The sequence below is a fragment of the Triticum urartu genome, chromosome 1A, assembly GCF_056163025.1.
Source record: "Triticum urartu cultivar PI428250 chromosome 1A, HENAU_Tu73, whole genome shotgun sequence".
Lineage (NCBI taxonomy): Eukaryota > Viridiplantae > Streptophyta > Magnoliopsida > Poales > Poaceae > Triticum > Triticum urartu.
The window spans coordinates 16,854,580-16,880,348 of NC_141873.1; the positions used below are offsets into that span (position 1 = coordinate 16,854,580).

Here is a 25,769-nt window from a genome sequence, read left to right on the forward strand (position 1 = left end):
AACCTGACCCTACCAGATGGTTGAAACTGCAACTGCAGGGGACGATCCAGAAGACTCGACACAGAGATATGCCTATCACCTGAAAACCCACAAACCCTCACCCTACCAGAGCACCAACATATCAATTAAAAAAATCATAAACGAGCAACAAAACAGCGGCTACTACAAAAGGATCAAAATGAGAACACCTAAAACATAACAACGCAATCACAAAGCCAGGGCTAACACACAAATACTAACAACTGACGCTAGGACACTGGATCCACAGGAAACTACATGAACCACGAAGCAGAACCAACAGCTAAATACTCAAACAACAACAAAATCTACTACACAAACGCACGAACATCAAGATCTGGAAGCTACACAACCACAACCATGGCAAATAGCACACAGGAAGGGAGAGAGACAATGAAGAAGTAACGAGGGAAGTAGAGAATCGAAGAGGAGAATCAAGCTCCGGCAGAGAGGGATCTCGGAGACGCCATGAACCTGACGAAATCGCCTCGACTCCTTTGCCGCTCGAGCGCCTCCTCCTATCGCTCCTCCCTCTGCACCTCTGCCCTTTCGAAACAGTACCCGACCGTGCCCGACACACACGGGGAGATGATAACGGGCAGACCCAATATAAAACCAAGGCCAACAAAAGAAAACCGCACCCGACCGTGCCCGACAAAAGAAACCCGTGACCGAAACAACAACTTTCAGGGCGAATCACAGCGCGTGATCAGACGGACACAAATTCGAGTGACAGCGAATTAGAAAACAGTCGACTGTTAAATAGCAAAACCGTATTTTTAACAACAAGAAAACTGCTCATAGATACTGCACACAAATGAAAATACAGACAGTACGCCTAGCTTGCCTTGGATTGACCTCTGAAGCTCGATCAAACCCTCTTCACCACAGGTCGATTTGGATTCTTGGCGAGCTCGGCTCTCAGGTATGCCAATTCAGAGTCATCGTAGGTACCCTGGAGAACAACTTCCTTGAGTCTCAAGAGAGATGGTAGGCCTGAAAGGAAACCACGGTCGATGTATATAGGCGCACCAAACTTGAGCACCTCAAGCTTCGGGGCTGCTCCTTGTTCAAACTTGACGGACTTGAGCCTTTCAAAGAGGCTCAAGCTCAGCTCCAGCACCACCAGGCTCGGGAACGTCCCCAGATCGAAATTGAGATGGACCTCTTCACCCTCGACTGACTTCTTCAACAGATGCAGGAACGCCAGATTGGGTAGATTCCCAAGGACTTGTATGCCAGCATCGTTCTCAGCTTCGCCAGATTGGGTAGATTCCCAAGGTCCATTCCGGCAGTTTGACCAGGTTGCCGTACAACTTGAGGCTCTGCAGTGTCTCTGGAAACGAGAACTTTCCCTCCAAGCACCCACATAAACCTGGCTTCCCCTCTGACCTGATTAACAATGACTCCAGGTGGCTCAAAACAACAATTGCTGAACATAAGTCTTTGCCATTTCCCTTGTTGACGCCAGTTACTCCCAACTTGCGCAGCTGGGCGAGTCCTTTTATGTCCAGTAGAACATCCTTACCTCGTCGCCCAATGTTCAAAACACCGAGTGTGTGCAGGGCTTTAAGCTTCCTCATCCTTCTAGGCACTAGAACACCACACAAGTCCGGGCACATCGCTAAAGTAGGGAGTATAACACAGCATGTCATAGTGCATGCATGATGGATTTTCAAGTCACTGCGATCTTTGCATAATAAATAAGAAAACAGCAAGCACTGAGGCAAGATGCATAGCCTGTTCCTCATTATGTGTGGAATTTCTTCTAACAGTTTATCCTCATATGAGACATTTTCATTTGCTGACTTTACACCAGCACGAAGATATTGGAGCTTCCGAAGCTTGATAATGGTGTTTGGCAGCATCAATATGGTGGTACCTCTGATGTCTAGTGTCTCGAGTTTTCTCAGGTCACCCACCGAATCTGGAAGGTGAAAAATACCATCACATCCTTTAAGAGAAAGGTATGTTAGGTGAAGAAGCCTCCCGATATGCTGAAGGTGATGATCATAAAGACCTGTGGTGTCTTCGAGGTCCAACACTCGCAGAAGAATCATCTTATCAGAAATGAAAAATGACTTCCACTCGCCAAAAACTGTTACTGATCGTACACGGGACATGTCCACTGTGCTCTCAAACTCAGTCTTGTCTCCTTCCCAATTGCCATTTATAGCAAGGTGCCGTGCTATGCCCTGGATATTGGAAGGCTTTTGCAACTGAGGTACTTGAACATCTCTCTTACAAAGATAACCGAGCTTCCGAAAGAAATTGGAGACTTGCAGTTTCTAGAGATGCTAGATGCGTCTGAATCCGAATTACATGGGCTTCCAGAATCGATTACTCGGCTAAAACGACTAGCCGTCTGTTTGTTCCAAATGAAACTGAATTGCCCGATGGTATTGGGAAAATGGAGAACTTGCAAGAGCTTGGGGATTTTATAAACATCTTTGTGCAGTCAATGAAGTTTCTGGAAGGACTTGCCAGATTAACAAGTCTGAGGCAGTTGGGCATTTATTGGGACACCAATGAACATGTCTTCGATCTGTAAATTGGATGCATGCAACCTTCGCAACCTCCGCATTTGGTTGTATCTGAGAGAAGAGGATGGCATCATAGGACATCCGTCCTTCCCTGCTCTCAATAGCACCCGAAAGATTACATTGAGGAGTGGGCGGCTCCGTTGGATTGCCAAGTGGCTGGTTTCACTTATCAACCTAGAATTATTACTTGTTAATAATGGCGCAGAGATGGATAGCGTGTAGATATGCCCTTCACCCGTGCACATGGTGTGGCGCGCTTGCTGGTTAGCGTGGCTAACATCGAGTTCTTGCCGGAAGTGGTCAGATGGTGTCACGAGGGTATTGCTTACATGTTGAATGTCGAGTATGAGGACCCTAACCTGTTTCAGGATTTTGAGGAGGTGCATCATATGGATACTACTGAGGGGGGAGGCCCCTCTGGGAACCATGGTGATGACGCACATAATGATGGGGACAGGGATTCCAGGCCTGTGGATTCGTCTAAGGCAGGAGAGTCTGCTCAGGGGAAATCGCCGGTTTTGGTCCCGTCCAACATGTTGCAACTTGGTTCCGTAGGAGCTTTCTCGGCGCCTCCTCGTCTCTGGAGTGATCGGGTGGACATGGATGACCCGTCTGAGCATTTGCCGCCGGAGATTACGGGGGTTGACTGTGTCTTGTTGGTCGATGGACCGGGAGGAACCACTGGACAGGAGGTCCAAGTTACTCCTCCTTCATCGCCGTTGCCTAGGCCGGAGGTGACGACTTCGCTGGACGGCTCGGCGGACTTGGGCGGGAGTGAGGTCCGGCCATCCCGCGCTCTTGCGGCGCCTGTTTCGATGGTGCCTAAGGCCTGTGCGGAGGTTTTGGCCCCTCCGGAGGCTCGGGCGACCTCGGGTGGGACAAGCGGGCAGGAGGCCTACGCACCACTCGCTCCCTCCATGGCATCTTCAGAGGCGGGGGGAGTTTTCTTCGGAGGGCCGGCCGCTGGGGGCGGCCACGGGCCGGCTGCCGCTTCACCGGCCAGACCCACCCCTTTGGCTGGGGCGGCGTCCTTCTCCTCGTCACCACGCGCGGGCGTGGGTGTGGCTGGGCAAGAGGTCGCTGGCTCGCCGGTCCCCGTTGTGGGTGGACTGGGTGACGCGGCCAGTGTTCCAGCTTCCTCCCCGGTGCGCTGCGCGTGGGCTGCCCCGGGCTCTGCTGCTGGTGGGTCGCCTGTGGACAGGCTGCAGGAGACACCGCCACGTTGTTCTCCTGCTCCGGTGACTGCGACCCGGAGCGCCGCTGTTGGGGGACGGGCAGGAGGCCTTTCCCCTAGCAGAGCTTCTCGAGAGGAGGTCATCGCCTTTGGTGGTATCCCGGATCCTGTCTCCCAGGGGAGGCAGATCAGCGGGAGGCTGCAGGAGCAGCCGGACGTTGATGACATACAACTGAGGTGTGCGTTGAGGGCTGCCAAGTTGCATGACGTCGAGACCTCCACTGGTATGTCTGTTATTAAGTCGAATTCCATTCTGCATTTTACTAATAATGAAATCATTCATAATGCAAATCAATTAGGAATTTCACTGGGTAATAATGATATTGAAATTGCCAAGTCGGTTAACGACATTCTTGATTTGGAAGCTGATCGTGCGGTAGATATGATTCGTCACATAGCTGTCGTTAAACCAATGAATGACTCGGAGATTGATGCGCTTGGGGTTAGGGTTCTTGATGGTATGTGTGCCGATCTTGACCCTGCATTTCTAGAGACAGAGGAAGACACCAATCCTGAGACGTCTCTTCTTGTAGATGAGCCTTTGGTGCTAGAAGCTGTGAATGAGTGCGGTGATCAGGCTGATGGTCACATAAAGCCTAAGCGAACATGGAAACGAAAGGTTTATCCAGCCTCCGCAGCGCGTAGGAGTGCTAGGATCCGTACTGCCAAAAAATTTCATGATGAGCTATGAGAGGCATTTTCTAGAATAGCAGAGGTCTTAGAGACTTGGCTAAAAGGAGGTTTCTAGCGGATGCTTCTCTTGAACATCATTTAGATTTTATTGCTTTATCCGAGACTGGAAGAAGCAATTTCACTTCTCAATTTCTTGCCACTTTGTCCGGGGGGGTAGATTTTGATTGGCATTGCCTCCCCCCTCGAGGAAGATCCGGTGGGGTTTTACTTGGGGTTAAGTGCGAGTCGTTGGAGGTTCGGAGCGTAGTTATGGGAGAGTTCGCTGTCAAGTTTCGAGTCAGAACTAAGGCAGATGGGTTTGATTGGGCCTTGGTGGCAGTTTACGAAGCTGCGCAACCAGAGCTCAAGCCAGATTTTTTGGTGGATTTGGTACGCATTTGTGGTAACGAACAGCTACCTCTCTTAGTGGGAGGGGATTTCAACATTATCCGAAGAAAGGAGGATAAGAATAATGACAATTTTGACGGCTGATGGCCGTTTATGTTCAACACTATTATCGAAAGCTTGGATCTCAGAGAGATTGAGCTTTCGGGTAGGAAATTCACTTGGGCTAATTCGTTACCGGTTCCGACCTTTGAGAAACTTGATCGTGTGCTAGCTAGTGTCGAGTGGGAACAGAAGTTTCCTTTGGTAACTGTGCAGGCTCTGACTCGAGGTGTCTCGGATCATACACCGTTATTAGTCGACTCCGGAGCTCAAAATTTTGTGGGAAACAAGAACATTTTCTCGTTTGAACTTGCCTGGTTTGAAAGAGAAGGGTTTCTTGAGTTGCTAGCTAGAGAGTGGGCGAAGGACTTGGGAGGTAGGACGCCTATCGAGCGATGGCAATGCAAGATTCGTCATCTCCGAAGGTTCCTTCGTGGTTGGGCTAAGCACACGCATGGGATTTATAAGGTGGAGAAGGAGAGACTTCTTCTACTTATTCACAACCTTAAAGTTAAACCAGAAACTTCTATCTTGGATTCCAATGAGCTGGAAACAAAGATAGAAGCGGAGTTGCAGCTTAAAAAGCTTCTTCGTGAGGAGGAATTGAAGTGGGCGTTGCGAGCTAAGGTTCGCAAAATCGTAGAAGGCGAGGATAACACTCAATTCTTTCATATGATTGCCAATGGGAAGCATCGTAAAAAGAGAATTTTCCAACTAGAATAAGATGAAGGGACAATAGTTGGTCAGGACAGTCTGAAAGTCTACATTACCAATTATTATAAGCAGTTGTTTGGTCCCCCGGTAGAGAATTTTGTGTCGTTGGATGAGTCTAGGGTTGAGGATGTGCCTCAACTTGAGACTGCCGAGAATGAGATACTAACTGCGCCTTTCTCGGAGAAAGAGGTTTTTGAGGCTATTGCACAAATGGAGAATAATAAGGCTCCAGGACCGGATGGGTTTCCGGCGGAGTTCTACAAGAAGTGTTGGCATTTTATCAAGGGAGATTTGATGCCCATGTTTCAGGAGTTTTTTGAGGGGCAGCTTCAATTGTTTAAGTTGAATTTTGGGACGATAACTCTTCTTCCTAAGAAGACAGAGGCTGTTCGCATTGAGCAGTTCAGACCTATATGTCTGCTAAATGTGAGTTTCAAAATTTTCACCAAGGTCGGGACAAATAGACTTACGCAGATTGCACACTCAGTAGTTCAGCCGTCCCAGACTGCTTTCATGCCTGATAGAAACATCCTGGAAGGGGTTGTTGTCTTGCATGAAACGCTCCATGAAATCCACTCCAAAAAACTTGATGGCGTAGTTTTTAAAGTGGATTTTGAAAAAGCATATGATAAAGTTAAATGGCCTTTCCTTCAACAAGCTTTGCGTATGAAAGGTTTTGATCCGGCCTGGAGAAACCAGATTGATTCCTTTACGCAAAAAGGGAGTGTAGGGATTAAAGTGAATGACGACATAGGTCACTATTTTCAAACACACAAGGGGCTAAGGCAAGGAGACCCGATGTCACCGATCCTGTTTAATATAGTGGCTGATATGCTCACTATCTTAATAGGTCGGGCCAAGGATGCAGGACAGGTAGGTGGCCTGGTCCTACATCTAGTTGACGGAGGGATTTCTATTCTTCAGTATGCTGATGATACAATCATCTTTATGGAGCACGACTTGGTGAAAGCAAGAAACATGAAGCTGCTATTATGCTTATTTGAACAACTATCTGGCCTCAAAATTAACTTTCACAAGAGCGAATTGTTTTGCTTTGGAAGAGCAAAGGAGGACCAGGACACGTATAAACAATTGTTCGGATGTGAATTGGGTTCCTTACCGTTTACGTACTTAGGTATACCCATTCATCATCGTGAGCTGACTAAGAGTGAGTGGAAATGCATCGAGGATCGCTTTGAAAAGAAGCTGAGCTGTTGGAAAGGAAAGCTCATGTCATACGGAGGACGATTGATTCTGATTAATTCGGTCCTTACCAGTATGCCTATGTTTCTCTTATCCTTTTTCCAGGTTCCGGTGGGAGTCAGGAAAAGGTTAGATTTCTACCGATCTCGGTTCTTTTGGCAGAATGACGACCTCAAACGAAAGTATAGGCTTGCTAAGTGGGATATAATATGTAGGCCGAAGGACCAAGGGGGTCTAGCCATTGAAAATTTGGACACATACATGATCAAGCGCGTGCATAATTATCAGGACACCGTCGGACGCAACCTATACATAATAATTACAGGTCATATGTGACTTTGAAACAAGCCATCGACCAGCACGAATGGAAATATCAACGATTAAATGGTCATAGATGTTCTTCCAACAAAAAAGAAAAAAAAACTGCTCGTAGCTTGTCGTGGATTCTTGGGCACGATTGACCTCTGAAGCTCAATCAGACCCTCTTCACCACGGGTCGATTTGGATGCTCGGCAAGCTCGGTTCTCAGGTATTCCAATATAGAGCCAAAGTGGGAGCCTCCTAGCACAACTTCCTTTAAGCTGGCGAGAGATGGTAGGCCTGAAAGGAAACCACTGCCGATGTATATAGTCGTACCAAACTTGAGCACCTCAAGCTTCGGTGTTGTTCCTTGTTCAAACTTGACCGACCCGAGCCTTCCCTCGAGTCCCATGCTCAGCTCCAGCACCACCAGGCTCGGGAACGTCCCCTGCTGGAAACTGAGATGGACCTCTTTACCCTCGACTGACTTCTCCAACAGATGCAGGAACGCCAGATTGGGTAGATTCCCAAGGACTTGTATGGCAGCATCGTGCTCTGTTATCCTGGAGCTCCGCAGCTTCAGCTTCACCAGATTCTTGAGGCCCTGGATCCATTCTGGCAGTTTGACCAGGTTGCCGTACAGCTTGAGGCTCTGCAGTGTCTCCGGAAACGAGAACTTTCCATCCAGGCAGCCACATAAACCTGGCTCCCCCTCTGACCGTATCAATAATGACTCCAGGCGGCTCAGGCCAACAACTGCAGAACACAGCTGTTGTCCGTTTCTCTTATCGACACCGGTCACTCCCAACTTGCGCAGACGAACGAGCCGTTTTATGTCCTTTACAACATCCTTTCCACGTCGCCCAATGTTCACAACACCCACTGTGCGCAGGGCTTCCAGTTTCCTCATTCCTCTTGGCACTAGAACACCACTTAGTTCAATGTGCATCAACACAGCAGGGAACAGGGAGCAGCACAAGAAATTGCACATAGCTCGGTGGCTCATGTCAACATCATCAATACAAGGCAGTTGACAAACAAAACAGGATAGCGCCATCAAGAGAAGTAAATTGCATGGCCCCTTCAATACCTTTGGCAAATCCTCTCCCACTTCAAATGAGGCATCCTCATTCTCTGACAACCACCCAGCACGAAGATTGTTTAGCTTGCGAAGCTTGATGATTGTCTTTGGCAGCATCATTATGTAGGTACCTCTAATGTCTAGTGTCTCAAGCTGTCTCAGGTTACCCAGTGAATCTGGAAGGTGAAGAATATCATCACATCCTCTTAGAGAAAGGTATCTTAGGTGAAGAAACTTCCCAATATGCTTAAGGTGATGACCATGTAGACCGGTTGCGTCTTCTAGGTCCAGCACTCGTAGCAACCTCATCTTGTCAAAAACGAAAAATGACTTCCACTCTCCAAAACATGTGATTGACCGTAGACGGGACATGTCCACTACACTCTCAAACTCAGTCTTATTTCCTTTCCAGTTGCTGCTTATAGCCAGGTGGCGCACCGTGGCCTGGCTATTTGAGCTGCAACCTTCCTCGAGTGTAAAAACAAGATTTTCTTCCATGGACTTTGAGATACCAATTTCACGGATAAGATCATGGACTTGACAGGAATCAATTCCTTTTGTGCTATGAATTGACTGTTGAGATGGTAGGATCATACTCCTGCTTATAAGTTCCATGAAGTAGTTGTCCGCTATTTCCTCTGAAGACATGCCGCGCACCTCCCTTGAGTAACCCTCTGCACTCCACCTACGTGCCAAACGTCCCCGGCCAACCTTGTAGTCTTCAGGAAAGATGGGCATATATAGGAAACATGACTTGAGATGATAAGGTAAACCATCATAGCTTCTCATAAGTACAGTCCTTATAGTCCCAAGCTCTGGATTCATCTCCAACTCGGCGCTGATATGATCATTCAATTTCCTCCATTCCAAAGAGGTTTTTGGTTGGCTAGCCAAGAAGCCACCTATGGTGACTATTGCAAGAGGGAGCCGACCACACTTCCTCAAGATGAGTTCTGTCTGTTCAACCAGCTCAGGATATTCTGTATCCAAATCTGTAGTCTCCTTGAATACCTAAAATTCATGTGATGAACTTATTTATTATTGTGAAAAATAGGTAAGGTTGGTAGCTATATTTTAATATACTTATTGAAATATAAGGACATGGAGATTAATTAATTTATACTCAAATTAATCACTAAACACAGCGTGATATGGAACGGAGCAGCTATAGACTTCTGTGGGCATGCAAGATGGCTGGTGGGTGCGTAGGTGACCTGTGACCAGTGACTATCAGTTTAATATACTTAATAAAATATAAGGACATTTGCTTCCTTGTTGTTCAAAGTTAATGTGCAACTAGACCAACCAAATGGTAAGCATATATGTGATTGCATAGCTTATAACTATTTACAAAATAATGTTGGCGGTCATGAAATACAATAATGTTGGAATGCATGAATTACTCCCAGTAAATCCCATGGCTGTAGCAATGGCCAAGACCGGAGAGACAGGTTGTGTGGTGGATCAAATTACGTTCAAAATACAGCTGATCATTTTGGTTTGATAGCTAATAAGATGGAAACAATAATGACATATGTCATTGAGTACCTTCTTAGTGAAGAGGTCATGTGCATCCTTGTATTCTAGACCTTTGAGCATGTGTATATTTTCTTTGTTCTCTGAACAAAAATCAGCAATATGTTTTTCCCTTGTGGTGACTATGATCCGGCTTGTTTTTTCCATTCCATGGAAAATTGGTATTATCATGTTCCATTCTGCGGTAGATGAGAGATCATCAAGAACAATCAAACACCTCTTTCCTTCTAAAAGCCTTGCCAGTTCCGTGCTCAATTCTGCAAGTGGCATGAATAATAATATGTTCTTTGTGCTGCCCATCAAACCCCGCCACATCCTTCTTTTCAGAAGATTCTCTATCTAGTTGCATAATTAAGCTTCTAAGAAGACCTTCAAGATTGAAAGGACGCATAACTGTGATGCAAGCACGCTTCTCAAACATGCTACTCAGCCCTTGGTTTTGGTAGATATCTTTGACTAGAGTGGTTTTTCGTAGACCACCCATTCCCCACACTGTGATCACCTGGAATTCTTGGGTAGGTTGATCTGAAATTAATTTGATAATCTCATCCTTTTCTTTCTCTCGCCCAACAAGGTGAGATTCCTCCAAAGCAGTCACCGTCGTCCTGAGGCGGGTGAAGCTCTTTTTTACTATAGTTTTTTCATCTGCACCCTTGGACTGGTCCTCCGATATTTCACTCATAGTAGAGTTGTTATCTGTACTGGTAATGGCACGGTTTGAGCTTGATTCTGTCTTAGTTAAATCTGTTTCATCTTGAGAAACCTGTTCACAAGCGAGCAATGTTTAATTGTTTATCCATGTTGAGAATCCTATACATGAATGAATGTAAAATAATGCTAAATAAGTAGACTATAAAATCGATTGAATAATTCAGATGCAAACTTTCCCATAAACTGAAATCTTCCCATCCCAATTCCTGAAAAACCTAGAATACATGTTAAATTCAACCAAACATGTGCAGGTATACACACAGGTCACAACTACAATGGAAGTGTGCATTCTGTTCTCAAAAGGATAACCTAGAATTTTGAACTTTTTTTATCATTGAATACTACTTCAACACAAATATTTTTTACTTCTAATTTCAAATGTGGTGAAATAGCGCTGCTTCTTTGGCAATAACATCACTAGTATTACAGGGACCAAACAATGTTGTTTATTTAGGCAAGGATAAGATGGTACAAAATGATGTACTAATTACTAGAAATGATAAACCTAATGTGACACACTCGTTTGGGTCGTTGTTGTCAAAGAAGACATGTATTATAAACGAGTAATCATGTAAATAACTCCACAAGCAATCAGCTAGCGAAGAGGCTGATCTAGACGAACGGCATAAGGTGGAGCTTTGAATATTACCTTCTCATGGAAAGCATAAATATTTTGATCAGCAGACAGTTGCCTGAGCTGTGATACCATGCTTCCTTGCCCTGCACATGAGCTTCCAACTTCAACTTGAGCTGTAGACACTATGATCCTGCTCCCCATATTGTTATTTGGGAAGCACTTTTTAATCCGATCCCACTCCTCAATGGTGGATAGGTCATTAAGCACAACCAGGTACCGCTTCTTGTTCACATATCCATTGAATTCCTCGACCAACTCTTGGGACGTCTTCTCTGTCTCCAACAAAACATCAACACCTATGGCTGCGTGAAATTGCTCGACCAAACACTGAACGAAGTCTTTTGGATTAAAAGGATGCATCACCCTGACCCAAGCTCGGCATGGAAACTTGCTTTCGATATCTTGATTCTCGTATACCGCCCTGATTATGCATGTTTGTCCAAGATCAACACTTGTTCCCCACACTGCGATCACCCTCAGGCCATTCTCCTTCTGGTTGATCAGCTGAAAAAGATCCAGTTTTGATTTCTCTTGCTTTCATGTACGCCTTGCTTCCTCAATGCCAAACAGTGCTGCAGAAGTAATGCTAGACTGCTCGGCAGCTGTGGCGACCTTGGAGCTAGAGCCGTTGATGAGGTTGTAGCGCATGTTCCTCTGGCTGACATCCTCAACATTGGCTCTGAGTTCCTTCATCTGCTTGGCTACACGGCGCCGATCTTGCAGTGTGCGATGGATACGCCACCAGGACTGTTTCTCGAGGCGCACGGCGGATTCCTGGAGGGTGTCCTCGACATCGTAGGCAACGTCGCGGACTTGCTTCACCCAGACCTTGACCACCCTATTGTCATCTCCCTCGTCATGAGCAGACTCAAGGAAAGCCTGCATCATCTCGAGCTCGTTGGTGATGAAGACCTGGTCACGCCGGACTCCGAGCTGCAGAGCCACCTCCTCCGCCAGGGCGGATGTGGCATATCGAATCGCTCCATTCAGCACAGACTTGCCAACGCTCAGTGCGGTGGCCTCCATGGTGCTGCTACTTGGTTTGTGTGCAGTGGCTGTGATGGTGGGAGGCAGTAGTGCAAATGCTTTGCGCATGTAGATGCAAAAGCTAAGGATGGTAGACCAAAAGGAGGAGCTTGCTTGCCTACAAGAGCACAGTCGCAAGTGACTTCGCTAGGCTCCCAGTTGTGCTAGGTGCAGTGGAACCCCTAATATTAAAGTTCAGTTGAACAGGTCCAACTATGGCATGTGTGCCCCTTGAATATATCCAGGCCAGAGAGATGCATATGAAATTACATATTTTGCTTGGGACGACGTATATGTCGGTTGCCTCACACGAAGCATAAAGAAAAATCTAAGGACTGTATTTCATACTCAACTGATGAAGGTTTGTGATATGGCACTTGCATAATCATTCTATACTGCCCAACTAATTTAATCTTTAAGACGTGATGTCTTGTTATGTCATCTGAAATTCCTATAAATCTCATGATGAAGCTTAGCTACGAAGCAGGGTATGTTCAAACTATTCAAAGCTCACAATCTCCTTGGCTGTAAATCTGATTTTGCAAGATCGGAACAGGTGCATGCCTTCTCACAGGTGCCAGTTGTCTCATAGGATTCTGGGTGAGCAGAGGACATAATTCTTAATGGAACCCAAGGAGAAGACAATGGCACAAGAACCAACCAGTCGCCGAATATTTTTGTGTTCCTGTTGTAAGTAGAGATAACCTAAATAATACTTGGGCTGTTGCATACCATTGTGTGGGTAACAGTAACCCACCCTGTTTACACTGCCTACTGTATATATGTTATATACTAATCATGAAGCCAACATCATGGACTAAGAAACAGATGCTGGTTGAGCAAGTTGACATATATCTTTGTATGAAGGTACACATGACGATGAGTACTAGTTATAGTGAGAACAAGGACACCTCCATAATGCTGAAAAATCCTAAAACTTTTGCTAGTCTGGAGACAAATCACATGTCCGCACATAAAAGGGGCGCTATTGCTCCAAGTTCAACTATCACTTGCTGGGGCGAACAAACGACCTTTAGCTTAAACTTTGGCAAAATGCAGTAGGCCATGAATGAAAGTACTACTCTGTCTGTCCCAAAATAAGTGTCTCGACCTTAGTACAACTTTGTACTAAAGATAGTACAAAGTTGAGACACTTATTTTGGGACGGATGGAGTAGTATGGTAGCTGTGACGGCACCAAACAGATGGCACAAACACAAGGTAGACTAACCACTATCGCAAATTACAGGCAACACCAATTGGATGATAATAATATGCTGCACAAGAAAGGCCTCAGTAATTGCATTAGAGAATCAAATAAGAAGTTTTCATCCACAATGGATAAGAAGGCAAGGACTAAGTCTTTTCTAGGAGAAAAAAAACTACAAATCACATGAATCTTCTAAGACTTTACACTATTATTAGAAGTTACAAGGTCCCACCATATTATCGGTTACAACAACATCTTGGTAAAACTTGTAACAACATAAATCAGTTGTTGGGAAAACCTCTAATAGCAAAAGATGAGGCAGATGGTATCCTGCAAACATTATGATTGACCTATTGTTGAGACAAATAGTTTTGTCAACAAGCATTATCAGATATGTTGTCACTTTGAGGTCGAGTTCGGCACTGAGGTGGATTATGAGAATCTAGCTCTTCCCACTAGCTTCCTATTTTTCTATTTGGCTATTTTTTTTTTTGCTTTCGTAGCTATATTTTTTCATATGAAAATGAGTTCACACCAGACCCTAATTAGCAATAGCAAATTGACCCTAAGTTACCTAAGAGTGAAATGGGTGACTCGGAGACAAAATCACTGTCCACGCCATTAAACTGTTGTTCAAAGTGCTTGACATGGGGTTAAACGAGCTCAAAACAAAATAATTTGAAAGGAAGTGACATGAGCAGATATGCTCGGTTTGTGACTACTGAGCTGTGTTGTGCTTACTTATTTTGTAAACTACTCCTGAAAAATAGCTACGTCAAATGAAAGGAAATAGTTAGCCACGCGGAAAAAATAGGCCAAATCTTGTTTAAAAGCTGGATAGCCATACTACAACGCCAGGTGCGGCCACAATCAATGGACCGAAACTAACATTTTCCACTGATGAACAGGTGACATCAACTGATGTTTTGACTGAACATTTATTTTACTTTTCCATCAAGTGAGCCCATCAAGAGATGCCTCAACTAAACCCGGAAACCGCGTAATATAAATATCATTGAAAAAGGGGAGATTCGACAGGACTCCTCAGTCCTCGTATCACGACATCACAAATTTTGTAATGCGTTAGTTTGGTGCACTGACCTAATTAAGTAGTAGCATAATTTTGATGGCCCCGACGCAAATCTCATGCATTAGCTAGCTAGCATGCAACATTAATTTACCAGAACATTCCCATACAAGCAAAGACTTGAATTCATCAAATTTGCGGCACATCCTATCAGATTTACCGTTCCAGCATTTATATGTCCAGCAAAATAATTGAGTTTTCCTGTTGGTGTTTATTTTGGAATTGCTACTATGCACAAATTGAAATGGAGTATCTACATAGCACAATAGTGTTTTTGATATCCATTTATCCACACGCAATTAATACTTGCAACTGTCATATGGGAAAATGCTGAGGATATCTAATCAAGGTTTACTCAGAGTTTATCCAAAAATCTAAGAGGAACACTATGTTATTTTAATAAATAAATCGGATAAAATAGCTACACTAGAGTTAAGAGCTAGCTCAAACCTTAGCGATGGAAATATACATCTACTTTCAGTAGCTGAGCTACTATTCATTCTCAGTTCATTCGTTTCTTTAGATAACATGTTATGTTGGAAACAATATGCGTGAAGGTTGGTAAAGTTCCATTTTCCTTGGACAACACACCGTTATCCAACTATCAATTGCCTAGCGCCCTAGCTAGCCTGCAACCTACGCTTACATGATGTTTCTTAAAAGTAAGAACAACCGTCCAGTTGCGTAGCATACGTACCATGCATCTCACTTCAAGATGTCTCCGAAACATATTCAAATCATGAGTACATCTATATGTGCGCCATTTTCCAACTTGCCAATATATATAAAAGTAGGTGAATTGATAAGTTTGCAACCCATTGATGCATGTGCTCCCGTGACTTATTGTCGGTTTGTGTTCACCAGTGGTAGATTCCCAGACAGCAGACTGCTAGCTTATCCAGACTACTACAATTTCTTAGAAAGAGAAAATGTATGCACATTAGAGGCCGGAAGCAGTACAGATGCATACATGATCAAGTGCATGGTGTCCTACTAATTATCAGGACACAGATCTTCAACACGATAGACCTAAATAACCAAAACTGTATCGTTTACGGGAATCCAGAACACGATAGACCTAAATACTACAACGATTAATTGATACAGCAAAGCAAATGGAACAACACACCTTGTTTCGCTCCTGGTCGATTTGGATTCTCAGCGAGCTCGGCCCTCAGGTATCCCCAATTCAGAGTCACCGTATTACCCTTGCACTACCAGAATTTACCCAATTGCCGACGGCCAAATCTATGCCGACGGCCCCCGTCGGCATCAACAGATCTATCCCGACGGCACAGGTCAGGCCGTCGGCGTAGAAACGCCTTCGGCATACATCCACCTATGCCGACGCGGGCCGTCGGCACAGATGGGCCGTCGGCATCCCAATAAATATGCCTACGGCGGCCGTCGGCATAGAGGCTGTCTTCGGCATATCTGTGTGCCCGACTGCCCGGGCGGCGACATCCTTTGACGGCGTGAAGCCTACGCCGACGGGGCCTAACGGTGGCCGTCGGCATATCTGCCACGTCATCGATCCGCGTGATCTGCCACGTCAACGATCCGAAACGCTCACTGGTCCGTGGGGTGGCATATCTATGCCGACAGCCTTGCCGTCGGCATAGGCTTGGCCCATGGATGGTCCCACGTCATCGATCCGCGCCGTATGCCACGTCATCGATCCATGGCTCTACCCTTCTGTGGCTGTAGCTATGCCGACGGCATAGCCGTAGGCATAGATTTCTAATATTTTTTTCATATTTTATTTATTTTCTCTTTTTCCTTTTTATTTTTTTCCAAAATAATTAGATTAACTTAAATGTGCCTTATATATATATATATATATCGATTGCCCCCTCACGGGCGTCGCTTCCGTCGTGTTACGGAGAGGGGAGACGGGACGGGGTACCTGGGGGGTAGCAATGCCGCCAGGTGTTGCGGTGGGCCCTCCTACGGTTGTGGAAGCGTGGTGGCAGGCGCAGGCACCCGGCACGCGGCTCCGGGGTGTGCCCCTCCCCTCACGGGCGTCGCTGCCGCCGTGTCCCGGAGGGGGGAAACGGCAACGTCGGGCCGACATGGAGGGAATCTTGGGGTGGGTTGGGTCGGGACTGTGTTGGGGGTGTAGCTATGGGCTGGGCTATGACAACCAGGTGAAAAGGTCCACCGGTCAAACCCCGTGCGGTGAAAGCCAAAGGGCTAGACCCGACGGTTGTCTGTGTCAGGGTTAGACGGGACGGTGTACCTGGGGGGTAGCAATGCCGCGAGGTGTTGCAGTGGGCCCTCCTACGGTTGTGGAAGCGTAGTGGCAGGCTCAGGCACCCGACACGCGGCTCCGGGGTGTGCCCCCCTCACGGGCGTCGCTGCCACCGTGTCACGGAGAGGGGAAACGGCCACGTCGGGCCGACACGGAGGGAATCTTGGGGTGGGTTGGGCCGGGATGGTGTTGGGGGGTCTAGCTATGGGCTGGGCTATGAAAACCAGGTGAAAAGGTCCACCGGTCAAACCCCGTCCGGCGAAAGTCAAAGGGCTAGACCCAGCGGTCGTCTTTGTCAGGGTTAGACGGGACGGGGTACCTGGGGGTAGCAATGCCGCTAGGCGTTGCGGTGGGCCCTCCTACGGTTGTGGAAGCATGGTGGCAGGCGCAGGCACCCGACACGCGGCTCAGGGGAGTGCCCCCCTCACGGTTGAGGTCCCGGTGCGACGCTCCGGTGCCATTGCTACCCCCAGGGCCCCCGTCCCCCCATGGCCCTCAATGCCACCGGAGCGTCGCACCGGGCCCTCATACATGCGGGGTGGTGTGGTAGCATGTCCGAAGAGGCGGGACGCGTCTCCGGGGCGTGGCCCCCCCTCACGGACGGCGATGACACGGTAGTAGACGTTCTGCGGTAACGATGCGGCGTCAATATTACTAAATACTCGGAGCGCGATAAAATCATGAGTTTTTTTGCACGACGTGGGCACATGTGCTATAGGAACGATGGCATTTTTTCATAATTTTTGGTGATGGAGAAGTATCCGAAAAATTCCCTCTACGCGGATTGCCCTCCGCGCGTCTACGGCTGTGGCCGGCGGCCTCCGGGGGCGAGCATGCCGCCAAATTTTGCGTAGGCGGCCTGTCACAAGTCTGGAAGTGTTGTGGCGGTTGCAAACGCCCGGCACGCGTGTCCGGGGTGTGCCCCCCCTCACGGACAGCGCCGCCGCCGACACCTGGAGGGGGGAAACGGACGCGTCGGGTCTACACGGAGGGGATCTTGCTGTGGGTCCGGCCCGGATGTTGCTCCAAAGTGTTCCTATGGGCTGACCCAACACAACCGGGTGGGGAGGTCCACTGGTCAAAGCCCGTCCATGCAAAGTCAAAGGGGTAGATCCCGTGGTCAAACGCTACAGGGTTAGGCGGGACGGCGGCACTAGGGGGGTAGCAATGCCACCGGAGCGTCGCACCGGGCCCTCATACATGCGGGGTGGTGTGGTGGCATGTCCGAACAGGCGGGACGCGTCTCCGGGGCGTGGCCCCCCTCACGGACAGCGATGACACGGTAGTAGACGTTCTGCGGTAACGATGCGGCGTCAATATTACTAAACACTCGGAGCTCGATAAAATCATGATTTTTTTGCACGACGTGGGCACATGTGCTATAGGAACGATGGTATTTTTTCATAATTTTTGGTGATGGAGAAGTATCCGAAAAATTCCCTCTACGCGGATTGCCCTTCGCGCGTCTACGGCTGTGGCCGGCGGCCTCCGGGGGATAGCATGCCGCCAAATCTTGCGCCGGCGGCCTCTCACAAGTCTGGAAGTGTTGTCGCGGTTGCAAACGCCCGGCACGCGTCTCCGGGGTGTGCCCCCCTCACGGACGGCGCTGCCGCCGGCACCTGGAGGGGGGAAACGGACGCGTGGGGTCTACACGGAGGGGATCTTGCTGTGGGTCCGTCCCGGATGTTGCTCCAAAGTGTTCCTATGGGCTGACCTAACACAATCGGGTGGGGAGGTCCACTTGTCAAAGCCCGTCCGTGCAAAGTCAAAGGGGTAGATCCCGTGGTCAAACGCTACAGGGTTAGGCGGGACGGGGGCACTGGGGGTAGCAATGCCACCGGAGCGTCGCACCGGGCCGTCATACATGCGGGGTGGTGTGGTGGCATGTCCGAAGAGGCGGGACGCGTCTCCGGGGCGTGGCCCCCCTCACGGACGGCGATGACACGGTAGTAGACGTTCTGCGGTAACGATGCGGCGTCAATATTACTAAATACTCGGAGCGCGATAAAATCATGATTTTTTTGCACGACGTGGGCACATATGCTATAGGAACAATGGTATTTTTTCATAATTTTTGGTGATGGAGAAGTATCCGAAAAATTCCCTCTACGCGGATTGCCCTTCGCGTGTCTACGGCTGTGGCCGGCGGCCTCCGGGGGCTAGCATGCCGCCAAATCTTGCGCCGGCGGCCTCTCACAAGTCTGGAAGTGTTGTCGCGGTTGCAAACGCCCGGCACGCGTCTCCGGGGTGTGCCCCCCTCACGGACGGCGCTGCCACCGGCACCTGGAGGGGGGAAACGGACGCGTGGGGTCTACACGGAGGGGATCTTGCTGTGGGTCTGCCCCGGATGTTGCTCCAAAGTGTTCCCATGGGCTGACCTAACACAATCGGGTGGGGAGGTCCACTTGTCAAAGCCCGTCCGTGCAAAGTCAAAGGGGTAGATCCCGTGGTCAAACGCTACAGGGTTAGGCGGGACGGGGGCACTGGGGGGGTAGCAATGCCACCGGAGCGTGTCCGGGGTGTGCCCCCCCTCACGGACGGCGCCGCGGGTCTGGCCCGGTTGTTGCTCCAAAGTGTTCCTATGGGCTGACCTAACACAACCGGGTGGGAAGGTCCGCTGGTCAAAGCCCGTCCATGCAAAGGCAAAGGGCTAGATCCCGTGGTCAAACACTACAGGGTTAGGCGGGAGGGGGGCCTGGGGGGGTAGCAATGCCACCGGAGCATCGCACCGGGCCCTCATACATGCGGGGTGGTGTGGTGAAATGTCCGAAGAGGCGGCACGCGTCTCCGGGGCGTGGCCCCCCTCACGGACGGCGCCGCCGCCGGCACCTGGAGGGGGGAAACGGACGCATCGGGTCTACACGGAGGGGATCTTGTTGTGGGTCTGGCCCGGATGTTGCTCCAAAGTGTTCCTATGGGCTGACCTAACAAAACCGGGTGGGAAGGTCCGCTGGTCAAAGCCCGTCCGTGCAAAGTCAAAGGGCTAGATCCCGTGGTCAAATGCTACAGGGTTAGGCGGGACGGGGGACCTGGGGGGTAGCAATGGCACCGGAGTGTCGTACCGGGCCCTCATACATGTGGGGTGGTGTTGTGGCATGTCCGAAGAGGCGGCACGCGTCTCCGGGATGTGGCCCCCGTCACGGACGGCGCCTCCCCTCCCCTCCCCTCTGTGTGGTTCCGGGAGAGGAGAGGGCTGAGCGGTTTAAAAAAAATTAAAAATCTATATGAAATAATAATACATAAAAAGGAAAATTATAACTATAAAAAAATTTAAAATCTATATAAAATAAAAATAATAAATATATAACTATAAGAAAACATTAAAAAATTTATATAAAATAAAAAAGGAAAATAAAACTATGCCGACAGCATAGCTTAGGCCATACGGTAGGCGTTACGCGGATCAGTGACGTGGGTAATAAAAAATATAAAAAAAATAAAAAAGTATGCCTACGGCTAAGCCGTCGGCATAGGTGACACGTGGCCTCCTCACGTATGCCGACGGCTTAGCCGTCGGCATAGTCTGCCTTATCCACCCGCGGGGCGAACCCCCTCCACTCATTCCCCATCGCGCCCCCGACGCTGCGCCGCTCCCCGCCGCCCCCACGCTGGGCCGCCGCTCCACCCGCACCGCTCCCCGCCGCCCCCACGCTGCGCCGCCGCTCCACCCGCGCCGCTCCCCGCCGCCTGCCGCCGCCCCTGCCCCTCCCCGCCCCTCGCCCCGACCCTCTCCGCCCCTCCTAGATGAATAGATAGATGGATGGATATTTAGATATATACTAGATAGTTTTGTGTAGTTTTATTAGGTATTTACATACATACTAGATAGTTTTTACTAAGTTCGTGAATATAGATGAATTAGATGTTGGGCAAATTTGTGATAGATGGATGGATATTGGTCAAGTTAGTGTTATGGTCATGTTGATTCATATATAAGAAGCAAATCGAGGCACTTGGTTTCTAAAATACTTAATAAAGATTTTTTTTTTTGCAATTTGACATTTTGTTTCATGTCGATTCATAATGTTGTGCCAAATGGTTAATGTGAGGTGAAGACCTAATTTTTTCACTTGATGGAATTAACAGGATTTGTGGTGTTCCCATCTTCGTGGAGTGACCGTCGACGTTGGAGGTGTTGGTCCAGGATCGTCCCTCCTTTGATTGACTACATCCTCTACATCGGAGGGTGAGCAGCAATTCCATGACCCCGTCCACTTTTTTTCCATGTCACTAGATTAAATTTTCACATCAAGTCGCGTAACCTAGGTCTCCCGTCCGAAAGGGTTGCATCGATAAATATGCATTCAATTGCATATTTATCACCGCAGCTCTTTCGGATTGTCCAGCGCTTTCCACGGACAGCCCGAGGATGTGTAGATTGGGTACGTTGTTCATGCTCTACCCCGTTCCGAGACAGGATTTCGGCGGCGCCTCCCTGTTGTTCTCCGGATGCACATTCTCTCGGCATTTTGCCGAGACGTGTATCTGGAGAACAGCGGGGAGGTGCTGCCGAAATTTTGTCTCGGAACGGGGTAGAGCGTGGACAACGTACTCAATCTACACATTCTCGGGTGGGATTAGGACCCATCTTTACCTATTAGAGATGTAGGTGGATTAAACGCGGTAGAAACTGAAAATTTGATGTGATTAATTTAAGTGAATCCTTAATTATGTTGTGTGGGTTGCAAAAAAGCAGAGGATGGCAGATAATCAGTGGATGTACAGTGGTTTTATCCGTCGGAATCGAGTAACATCAGAGTGGATCGCGAAAACCGATGTGTATTTGAAGGAGATATTCCGTCGTCCAATGAGAATTATCCCACCATGCCCCTGTGCGAGATGTGCCAGACGTCACCGTAGAAATCAGACGGACATGAGTGAGCATCTTCGCACGCACGGATATATGCCAAACTTTGACATGCCGCCGATAAACATAGCCGAGCAGGACCGTGGTAGAGAGGAGGTGATGCGACAACGCATCGATGGATATGAGGACGACGGGGTCAGGGACATGCTAGATGATGTCATTGTTGCAGAAACGGCAAATGCGACACCTTCAGAGAATGAACCAGAGGAGCCGGAGGCAACCGCAAAGGCCTTCTTGGAGGTCTTGGCCTCGTCGAAGAAACCTCTTTATGCGGGTGCGAAAATATCTCAGCTGGATGCCATCTCGCAACTGATTGCAGTCAAGGCTGAGTATGGCTGTAGCCAGAAATGCTTCGAAGCATTCCTGGGAGTATGGGCTAACAGCCTCCCTGAGGGTCATGAACTGCCGAAAAGCATGTACGATACAAAGAAAATCATGAAGGCACTCTCTATGGATTATGAGAAAATAGATGTTTGCCCGAAGAATTGCCTTTTGTTTAGGCACGAGTATGCGGATGACAAGTACTGTAGGAAGTGCGGTTCGTCTCGGTACATTGAGGTGGTCGGTGAGGATGGTGAGAAAAAGCATCTAACCATCCCCGTTAAGGTTCTTCGATATCTTGATTTTATAAAAAGACTGCAGCGCCTTTTCATCACGAAGGAGTCTGCCAAAATGATGAAGTGGCACAAGGAAGGTATAAGGTACAATCCAAAAAAAATCATACATCCATCGGGAGGGGAAGCATGGAAGTCATTCGATGAAGAATACCCCGAGGAAGCAGCCGAGGCTGGGAATGTCAGAATAGCCATATCAGGTGATGGGTTGAATCCATATGGTATGTCGTCCAATCCATACAGCTGCTGGCCTGTGTTTGTAATTCCGCTCAATCTTCCTCCTGGTGCCCTAATGCAACGGAACACCATGTTCTTGTCGCTCATCATTCCGGGGCCTGACTACCCGGGGAAGCAGTTGGGTGTGTTTATGCAGCCGCTTGTGGATGCTTTGCACCATTCTTGGTATTTTCCGAGGTTGACATATGACCGGGATTTGCAGAGAAATTTCTTGATGAAAGTTTGGTTGCACTATTGCATGCATGACTTTCCCGGCTATGCTCTATTCTGCGGATGGTGTACAAGTGGTAAGATGCCATGCCCAGTGTGCATGCAGGCTCTGCGAATGATTTGGCTGAGTAAGGGTGGCAAGTATGTAGCCTTTGACCTGCATCGACAGTTCCTCCCTCCAGACCATCCAGACAGGGAAGACAAGAAGAACTTCACGAAAGGCCGGGTTGTTCATGAAGTAACCGAGATTCCAACATTTTCGGGGGCAGATGTTCTTGCTCAGCTAAAAGCTCTCAAGCCTAAAGTCAAAGGCAAAGCCAAAGCCAAAGGCTTCGAGGGATATGGTGAGACGCATAACTGGACGCACATTACCCCCTTCTCGCAGCTTCCCTATTTCAAGGACCTCAAACTTCCTTACAATATTGATGTGATGCACACCGAAAAGAATGTGGCAGAGTCACTTTTCCACACGATCCTCAACATTCCTGATAAGACGAAGGATAACGTAAAAGCTAGAGCCGATCAACAGAGAATTTGTGATAGACCACGCCTGAACATGAAGCCTCCCACAGGCGGTCGTAAAAACTGGTTCAAGCCAGATGTTGACTTTGTCCTTAAACCGCTAGAAAAAAAAGAAGAAGTACTTATCTGGCTGAAACAAATTTTGAAGTTCACCGATGGTTATGCATTGAATATAAGTAAGGGAGTCAATCTTTCAACGGGCAAAGTGACCGGCCTGAAGAGTCATGACTACCATGTATGGATTGAGCGGATAATGCCGGTGATGGTTCGAGGCTATGTCCCCGAGCATGTCTGGCGAGTGCTTGCCGAGCTTAGCCATTTCTTCCGCACGCTCTGTGCTAAAGAAGTAAGTAAAGAGGTGATTGAAATATTGCATAAGAAGGCACCGGAGTTGATAGTCAAGCTAGAGAAGATCTTTCCGCCAGGCTTCTTTACTCCGATGACACATCTCATTCTGCACCTCGCGAACGAGGTATTGTTGGGGGGCCCTGTGCAAAATCGCTGGCAGTACGGCCCTGAGAGGCAGAACAAGCATCTCCGACGGAAATGTGGAAACAAAGCTAAGATTGAAGCTTCCATAACTGAGGCAGTTATCCTAGAGGAGGTGTCAGACCTCAGGACATCATACTATCCAGACCATGTTCCCCATCTGCATAACAAGGTGCCTCGATACAATATAGAAGAGCCCCTATTAAATACCTACTTCAACATTTATTAGTTAACCGAACTAATGCACGCAACAATTTCCATTATACTTGTAGGGAAAAGATCCAAACATATCTATGGATGATGAATTGAGATGGGTTTCCATGGGTTTTGACCCTGCTGTCGTGACATGTAAAAAGTATGATGTGAATGGGTATCGCTTCCATACAGAGGAGCACCAAAACAGCCGCCCCGATCCCAAAACTATAAATACTGGAGTGTACACCCCCGGTCAAAATTCAGTAGACTACTACGGAAGGGTACAAAATATATACGAGGTTAAATTCCGCCAGGGGCGTGAGACCCTAAGTCTGCCTGTGTTCAAATGCCGATGGTTCGATCCGCAGGAGGGGGTAAAACATACGCCTTCCATTGGTTTGGTCGAAGTTAAACCATCAACCGTCTATGCCGGAGCCGATCTCTTCATTGCGGCTACCCAAGCTACACAAGTATATTATCTGCCTTACCCATGCCAGAAAGTGTATCTAAAGGGTTGGGAAGTTGTGTTCAAGGTGTCGCCACATGGTAAGCTACCAGACCCGAATGAAGACGATTACTACAACATTAACCCCATGACATACGAGGGAGTGTTCTATCAAGAGCAACCTGATGATGATGATGATGATGTGGTTAGAAACGATGACGCTAGACCATTGGGTGATGATGATGTGGACCCAAACGTCGACGATGCACGGAATGATGGTGAGAACATTGTCAATGAAAATGACATACTTATGCTAGAAAAGTTAAACGAAGACGCTGACGACGAGGAAGAGCCTCCACCTCCGTCGGACAACGAAGATGATATGATTGATAGTGATGATGAGACGGACCGAGAAAGTGGTTACAACAGTGATGATTCATATGGGTTCTAGCAGATGTACGTTTCAAGTATTTTTTTTCTATAGTTTAGGAATATGCCTTTTTATGCATTTTTATTAATGTGTTTATTATCATGCCTTTTCCTTCATTTCATTAATTTACTAATTGCTTTTTCTATTTTCAATGCAGGTTCGTGGAACATGGGCAAGGGGAAGGCCGACGGCGTGGGTTTCCTACGCAAGGTCGTCGGCCTGCCTAGTCGGAGTGGTCGAGCACGTAATCCTCCCCCTCGGCTACTTGACGATGACTCCTCACAGGGAGGTCGAGGGAGAGGTGCCCCTAGAGGAGGAGGGGGCGGGGGGAGAGCCTCTAGAGGACGAGGTGCTGGGGGGAGAGCCACTACAGGGGGTCGCGGCCAGAAAGAGCGCACCCTCACCGACTTAGGGGTGTTGTCTTCGAGGTCCTCCTCTAGTGAGGTACCCTCCTCTAGTGAGGCAGGCGAGGAGGAGGAGGAGGAGGAGGTGGAGGAGGAGGCAGGCGAGGAGGAGGAGGAGGAGGAGGAGGAGGTTGGGGAGGGGGAGGCAGGCGAGGAGGAGGGTGGTGGCGGGGATGATGGTGGTGACGGGAAGGGGGTTGACACGAAGGGGTGGCTGCGTGGCAACGCAAAGCTACCAAAGCAGGTTCCTGCTACTGAGGAGCAGAAGTGGCTCATTGAGCCCACGGGAAAAGAGTAAGTGGTTCATTATGTTGCTTGTCACATGCTTATTCCGGTTGTTATTTATTTTTCTTGTCACATGCTAATCGTTCATTCTTTTGCAGCAACTGGATATATTCTAAAGGGGTCCGTATTCCCAACGGCCTCATCACCGTCTTGCTGAAGTTATATTGGCCGGGGTTGTACTGTCCTGATCCAGTCAGGCAGCCGGACCGTCGGGTTTTGGCCACGAGCTGGGACCACTGGGAAGCGGCCCACCACGCGGACCATGAGACCCATGCCAAGGCCGTGATCACTACTTTCTGGGTGAGTTCTCTTCAGAAGCACAAGTCCATTCTAGTTTCATGAATGATTTAACTCATGGCTTCTCCCATTCTTGTTTCATGCATGATTGTAGAAATTCTATCG

At 48.2% G+C, this 25,769-nt stretch overlaps 2 protein-coding genes and 1 pseudogene across 2 annotated transcripts in view; all 3 read right to left on the reverse strand.

Moving 5' to 3' along the window:
- The window catches only part of LOC125542949 (disease resistance protein RPP13), a 166,634-nt gene extending 154,369 nt beyond the window's left edge, over positions 1–12,265 (reverse strand). The window contains 1 exon segment of the mRNA XM_087534869.1: positions 11,109–12,265. Coding sequence (XP_087390995.1) covers positions 11,109–12,191 — 1,083 coding nt within the window. The 5' untranslated portion in view covers positions 12,192–12,265.
- On the reverse strand, positions 890–1,640 carry LOC147988455 (uncharacterized; annotated as a pseudogene).
- On the reverse strand, positions 7,122–10,042 carry LOC147988456 (disease resistance protein Pik-2-like). Its single transcript, XM_087544396.1, has 2 exons — positions 9,761–10,042; positions 7,122–9,223 (listed from the first exon to the last, which is right to left on the reverse strand). Exons 1-2 carry the CDS (start codon positions 10,016–10,018, stop codon positions 7,307–7,309), a joined length of 2,175 nt encoding a protein of 724 aa, XP_087400522.1. The 5' UTR covers positions 10,019–10,042; the 3' UTR covers positions 7,122–7,306.
- Positions 12,266–25,769: the final 13,504 nt, after the last annotated feature.

What these genes read in the sequence shown, in the direction of transcription:
- LOC147988456 (XM_087544396.1), bottom strand. Translation starts at nt 10,018, where the DNA reads ATGCCACTTGCAGAATTGAGCACGGAACTGGCAAGGCTTTTAGAAGGA. An exon ending in ATGACCTCTTCACTAAGAAG is followed by an intron (nt 9,224 to 9,760) that starts GTACTCAATGAC and finishes CATGAATTTTAG; the next exon opens with GTATTCAAGGAGACTACAGA.